We start from the raw sequence: 7204 nt of genomic DNA on the forward strand, positions 1-7204 counted from the left end.
AGTATTGTAAATGATGTTCAGTGAGGTTTAAATAACACCATTTGTAATGCATTTAACTATTAAAATAATATCAAGGGCTCACCTGGAAAGGTAATCATCATTTATTATATCATTTCCATGGAAAATGTTTTTATGGTTAACTTTTAAAGCACAACCTGTTGCATATTGGCAACTACATACTTATATGGTGGTTTGGTACTTCATTAGAACCCTGTAGGGGTGAAAATATTCCTATGTGATTTTGTTTTGTCTGCCTTCATTTAACTTTAACTGATGTGAAATCTGTGTTGGTAACTTTCTACTTGCTGTGCTTTTCACAGAATGGACAGCAAATTATGGATGAACCTATGGGAGAGGAGGAGATTAATCCACAAACTGTAAGTAAAATACTGTATCATAAGGGATATAGATAAATCAGATACCATAGAATTTAAGGATTCTTATTTTTAAACTGAGCAAAGTAATGATCTTACGGTATTAGAAACTTGTTGATGCTTTCACATTAATTTTACCAAAATATAGTCTTGAATATGCTATGCCATTTTAAAAAACTGTTTAATAAGACTGATTTTAAGAGAATGATAAAACAAATTGCTTTATATTGTTGAAAGTTTTTCATTAGTACCTTAAAGCTTATTTTTTAAAGATTTTATTGATTTATTTGAGAGAGAGCACGAGCAGGGGTTGGGGAGGGAGAGGGACAAGTAGACTCCCCACTGAGCAGGGAGCCCCATGAGGGGCTCCATCCCAGGACCTTGGGATCATGACCTGAGCCAAAGGCACATGCTTAACCAACTGAGCCACCTAGGTGCCCACTTAAAGGTTATTTTTTTAAAAAATCAAACTAAACATAGATTTATTAGAGACAAAAATATAAAAAGGTGATACTTTAAAGAAGTATTTAACATAGAAGATGAATGTTCGCTATTTCCTCATCTTGTTTTTTTATTCACTTCTAAGTCCCCAGCACCGAGACCAGTGACTGGCACATAACAGACACTCATTAAATATTACATAAATGAATTAATAAATTTTCCTACCTTTAAGATATCCATTGTTAGCACAGTTAGTATCTTCATTTTATTCTGTACGTAAGATAGTTATTACTGGTATTTACAAAATATATATTCTCCAACTTGCTCTTTTCACTTAAAGTCTAGAACATCTTTTTATGACAGTACATGTAGATCTTCTTTTTAAATTGTTGCATGATACTCTATTTTTTTTAGATTTTATTTGTTTATTTGAGAGAGAGAGAGCAGGGGAAGGCAGTGGGGAAGAGCAGAGGGAGAGGGACAGGCAGACTCCGTGCTGAGCACAGAGCCCCACATGGGGCTCCATCTCAGGACCTTGAGGTCATGAGCTGAGCCAAAACCAAGAGTCGGACACTGAACTGACTGAGCCATCCAGGCACCCCTGTTGCATGATACTCTATTTTATGCATGTCCTACACTTAATGGAATTTCCCCCTATTTATTTTTGTGAACTTGTGTTTCAGTAGGATATAGTTTTAGAGAAGGATGTGCTATAACAAAGGGTATGAACATTTAAATCTCAATAGACATAGGGAGCACCTGGTTGGCTCAGTCAGAAGAGCATGCAACTCTTAATCTCAGGATCGTGAGTTTGAGCCTCACATTGGGTATAGAGATTACTTAAATAAATATTTTTTTTAAAAAAATAAATAAATTTCAATAGACATTGCCAAATTGCTCTCCAAACCAAAAAGGTTGTAAAAATGTTACTGTATGAAAGTACCTGTTCAACCATACCCTATTCAACACTGGATATTATTAGAAATTATTTTTCATTCGAGCCACTCTAAATAAATAATACTTTCTCATTTCAGTTTGCATCTCATTTGATTATTAATGAAGTTGAGTATCCATGTATTACTGGCCTTTGTGTTTTTGGTTGCTTATCTCCTTGGGGTCTGTGTGATCATATATATCCTGGATATTAACTCGATGTCTTTAATGTATCTTGCAAATATTTTCTCCCTATTTTTTAACATTGATTATGTTGTCTTTCATTGTTTGTATACAGAAGTTTTCATTTTTAAATGGTCAGATCTGGCTTCTGGGTTTTGTGTTTTGGGTTAGAAGATCCTTCCCTGCACCAAGGTTATAAAAATAACCTCTTAAATTTTCATCTACCACCTCTATAGTTTTGTGTTTTACATTTAGATCTGTGGTCTACTTGGAATTGTAGTACCCATTATGACATAGAAATCTAACTTCTTCCAAATTGCTTGTTGTCCTAATCTCTACTTACTGAACAAATAAAACCTATTCAACTTATTCGAGATTTCTCTTTTATCATCTATAAAATTGCCATATTCTCCTTGTGTTAGTTTCCTAGGCTGCCCTAACAAAATACTACAAACTGGGTGGCTTAAAATAACAGAAATTTATTATCTCACAGTCAGGAGGACACCAAAATCTGTGTCCACGGAGCCATGCTCTTTGAAGGCTCTGGGAGGAGATCTTTCCTTGTTTTTTCCAGCTTCTGGTAGCTGCCAGCAGTCCTTGGCATTCCTTGGCCACATCACTCCATTCTTTATCTCCGTTGTCACATGGCATTTTCCTTATGTGTCTCCATGTCCAAATTTCCTTCTTCACATAAGGATACCAGTTACTGGATTAGGGCCCACCTTACCCCTGTATGACCTCCATCTTAATATTATTGAATCTACAAAGACCCTGTGTTCAAAAAAGATCACACTCACAGGTACTGGGATTAGAAATTGAACGTACCTTTTGGAAGACACAGTTCAACCCATAGCATCCCTGAGTGTCTTGACTTCACATACATTTTCAATTACTGTGCTTTTATTATATGTTTTTTATATGTAGCAAGGCAAGCCCTCCCACCTTTTTTTTCCCCCAAAATTGTGGTCTTTGCATCTTCCAGATAAACTTTACAATGAATTTATCAAGTACTTCTGAAAAAGTTACTGGGATTTTATAAAAATTCCATTATATTTGCTAATTAACATGAAGAAAATTATTTTAATAATGTTGAGTCTTCACATCCCCAAAACATTTATTCTGACATTCTTTTATATCCTTTATCAAAATTTTATGGTTTCTTACATATAGTTTTGTACATTAATTTATTAAGATAAATCTGGGGCGCCTGGGTGGCTCAGTTGGTTAAGCGACTGCCTTCAGCTCAGGTGATGATCCTGGAGTCCCAGGATCGAGTCCCGCATCGGGCTCCCTGCTCAGCGGGGGGTCTGCTTCTCCGTCTGACCCTCTTCCCTCTCGTGCTCTCTGTCTCTCATTCTCTCTCTCAAATAAATAAATAAAATCTTAAAAAAAAAAAAAGATAATTCATGGTGGGGACACCTGGGTGGCTCAGTTGGTTAAGTGACTGCCTTTGGCTCAGGTCATGATCCCGGAGTCCCCGGATCGAGTCCCGCATGGGGCTCCCTGCTCAGCGGGGAGTCTGCTTCTCCCTCTGACCCTACCCCCTCTTGTGCTCTCTCTCTCTCAGATAAATAAAATAAAATCTTTAAAAAGAAAAAAAGATAATTCATGGGCATTTTATAGTTTTTGTTATATTGCAATGGGATTTCTTTTCTGCTGTCTTCTGATTATTGCTAATACATAAAAATGTTAAATGTTGGGGCGCCTGGGCGGCTCACTCAGTTAAGCATCTGCCTTTGGCTCAGGTCATAATCCCAGGGTCCTGGGATCGGGTCCCATACTGGGCTCCCTGCTCAGCGGGGAGTCTGCTTCTCCTTCTCCCTTTCCCTCTGCCCCTCCCCCTGCTTGTGTACGCGCACGCTCTCTCTCTCTCTCTCTCTCTCTCAAATAAATAAAGATCAAATAAATAATCTTTAAAAAATGTTAAATGTTTCTATATGCTTTTTAACATATTTGGAAAGTTTTCAGAAATCAAATTGTCATGAACATTTTGTCAGTTATGGAAGAGTGAGATCATTATAATCTTAAAATCCTTCAGTAGTTTTGTGCTTCCTTTAAATGAAGCCCAAACACTGCAGTGTGACCTATCAGGCCCTTTATAATAAGGTCTTTGTGTACTTCTCTGTATCCTCCCTAGCTGTACTCCTCAACCCCCTCCTGAAAGTGCGGTCACTCCAATGCATCCGGTTTTCTTTTATTCCTAGGCCTTCATAGGTAATACTCCCTCTCTCAGAATTCTTTTCCCCTAGTTCCCCTTCCAGTTAACTGCCAATCATCATTCAGGTCCAAGTTTGATATCACTTCAACTGAGACATCTTCCTGGCACAACTACCAGTTCCATTTCCGCTTTGAGTTAAGCGTTTTTCCTTTGTGCTACCATAGCAGCCTATGAGAACCCTAAATGGGAATACCACATTAGATTCCATTACTTATTTACTTATTCCCTACTAAACTGTGAGCTTGACCATGTCTGACTTATTCCTTGTTTTATATCCAGTATCCAGTAGGTATTCAATAAGTCCTTGTTAATTAAATGAATGCATAATGGGGCCCAAGCATGGGACCTGTGCCTGAGGTTACCTTCACATTTAGTCTAGATTTCTGTACCTCCCAGGCCATTTGAGGCATTCTGTTTCATTCATCTGGAGTATATATTTATTAGCATTTAAGCAAACATAAAAACAAACAGTAAGCATTAATACTGATTTTTCTGCCACCAGTTACCTGTTTTTCTTAGGTAACAATTTCTTTGGAAGGAAAACCTTCAAATTTTTTATTCTCTCTGTAGCCTAGAAACATTTTCCATTGTGATATTATATGGCTCATACTTTCTTTCAGAGTACTCATGACATTAGTAACATTACATCTGGAAGAAAATTGCATTTTATAACCAGGTTGAAAAGGTGCAGGACGGGGTTGTGATATCGAGCCCTACATCGAGCTCCACACGGGGAGCTGTCCCCCTTCCTCTCCCCCTCCCCCTCCCCCCACACTCACTCATTAGCTCACACTCTCTCCAAAAAAAAAAAAAGAAAAAAAAGGTACAGGACTATAGTATTACTAGCAATGTGGGTGAAGTTGTTGAGCAGATCATTCCAGATTATAGGAATTAGGATTGAGTATAAAAAGCCTAATATTTACTATTTCATTGATGGTGTTAAATCCAAAAGATTGTCAAAATATATATTAGCCTTATACTTTTAAATTGTATTTGCCTTTAATGTACAGCTAAAAGTTTTCATTTTGTCAATTACTGATAATTTAAATAACAAAAGTTGAGATGTTGCATTAGTTACCTATTTGATGCATATCAAATTACTTCAGACTTAATAGCTTAACACAACATACATTTCTTTTTTTTTTTTTTTTTTAAAGATTTTATTTATTTATTTGACAGAGAGAGACACAGCGAGAGAGGGAACACAAGCAGGGGGAGTGGGAGAGGGAGAAGCAGGCTTCCCGCCGAGCAGGGAGCCCGATGTGGGACTCGATCCCAGGACCCTGGGATCATGACCTGAGCCGAAGGCAGTCGCTTAACCAACTGAGCCACCCAGGCGCCCCAACAACATACATTTCTTATCTCACAGTTTCTGTGGGTCATTAATCTGGGCACAGCTTAACGGGGTCCTTTGGTTCAGGGTCTCTCACAGACTGCAGTGAAGGAGTTGGCCAGGGCTAGGTTCTCATCTGAACCTTGATGGAAAAAGGTTCTTCTTCCAAGCTCACATGTTTGTTAGCCCAGATTCTTGGCCCATAGAAACTGTGAGATGATAGTTGTATGTATGGAGCTTGTCAACTAGTAGGCTTTCTTGTAGGTTGATTGGCCACTTTTTAATGGGCTAGAACACAGAGTATAATGAATAGCCAGTTTTGACCACAACAAGACTGTAGGATGGATGGAGAGTAACAAGAGAGAAGACACCTGGGTCCTTTATTGACCTAATGATCGTGTGATACCTCTTCACCCTAATTTACCCTCTTACCTATGGACTGCTCCATGAGGAAAAAAAAAGGCACTTATCTTGTTTGAGCCATTACATTTTGGGGTCTTTTTGTTTCAGCAGCTTAGTCTGAACTCTGACTACAGCTAATCATTCATTAACCAAGCACTTAATGAATTTCTGTTAGGTGCCAAGAACTCTGCTAGGTTGTTGGAGATACAAAAGCATATGAGGGAAACTTGCAGTCTTTAAATGGCAAAATAAAGTTGTTTTTGTCTTCTCTTCTGGTAAATAATCACCCAAAACATCAAGGAGAATAAGAAACAGAAACGTGATCTTTAAATTAGAAGACTTGTGTAATTTGAACCACAACATAGAAATGTGAAAAGTAGATAAAAGAGTCATAACAAGAGAAAGTTAAAGGACCTAAGTGCTTTTAGAGGGGTATAGCAGCAGGAAGCATGCCTTATTTATTGCCCTCACAGCTCCAGAAGAGCTCAAGAATGAGGTCACCAGGTACCAGGGAAAGTGGAGGAATGGCATGGGGCTGAAAACAGAGAGTGGTTGAATGTCAGTATAAACAGCCCTCACTCTCTCCTCTCTCCCACCCCTGGAAGAGACAGGGGGTATTTTTTAGAGAAAAATGAATCAGAATAGCTCCAGACTTGGGGAACCCCAGGTATAGTAGGAAGTGGTGTGAGGCAGTGGGCTAGAAACAAGGAGATAAAGTGAAAGCCCATTACACCAACCAGGACCATATCTTCCCGGCAGAAAAGTAAAGCTTTCTTTTGTGAAGAAATTGAATGGTCCCTGATAAAAGACCTTTAGAAACAGACATTTAGGAGATCTTCAATGTAAAGGCCATTTGGCCAATTAACCTACCAAAAAAGCCTAACAGTTGACAAGCTCCAGAACATGTGGTCTACTTCTCAGTGTCTCACTCTTAAGTATGACTGAAAAGCCAAATATCACTGGACATTTGAGAAAGGCTTCCAAATGAAAGAATAAGCTCTTGAAGGAACAGACAGTGCAGTAAAAAGGAAAAAGAAAAGTTAAATTATTACCTTCTGAGTGTTAAAAGACAAAATTAATATGCTAAAATAAGAGTAGGATGCTATTTTTTTAATCAGAAAATTAAAAACGGGATAGGAATGTTCTACATTTTAGTAGAATATTTAAAAGCTAATGTTAAGGAAATCTCAAAAAAAAACAGAGTAAGAGAAAGAGATAGAAAATAGGAGAGGGCGCCTGGGTGGCTCAGTTGGTTAAGCGACTGCCTTCGGCTCAGGTCATGATCCTGGAGTCCCGGGATCGAGTCCCGCATCGGGCTCC

General features: G+C 38.3%; 1 protein-coding gene across 2 annotated transcripts in view; it reads left to right on the top strand.

Moving 5' to 3' along the window:
• RPS6KA3 (ribosomal protein S6 kinase A3) overlaps positions 1-7204 on the top strand; it is a 115675-nt gene that overhangs the window by 30129 nt on the left and 78342 nt on the right. For both annotated transcript variants that reach the window (XM_021682226.2, XR_006539380.1), the window contains one exon: positions 321-377. In XM_021682226.2, the coding sequence (XP_021537901.1) occupies positions 321-377 (57 nt within the window). The remainder of the gene's footprint in view (positions 1-320; positions 378-7204) is intronic.

The sequence above is a fragment of the Neomonachus schauinslandi genome, chromosome X (genome assembly GCF_002201575.2).
Source record: "Neomonachus schauinslandi chromosome X, ASM220157v2, whole genome shotgun sequence".
Classification (NCBI taxonomy): domain Eukaryota; kingdom Metazoa; phylum Chordata; class Mammalia; order Carnivora; family Phocidae; genus Neomonachus; species Neomonachus schauinslandi.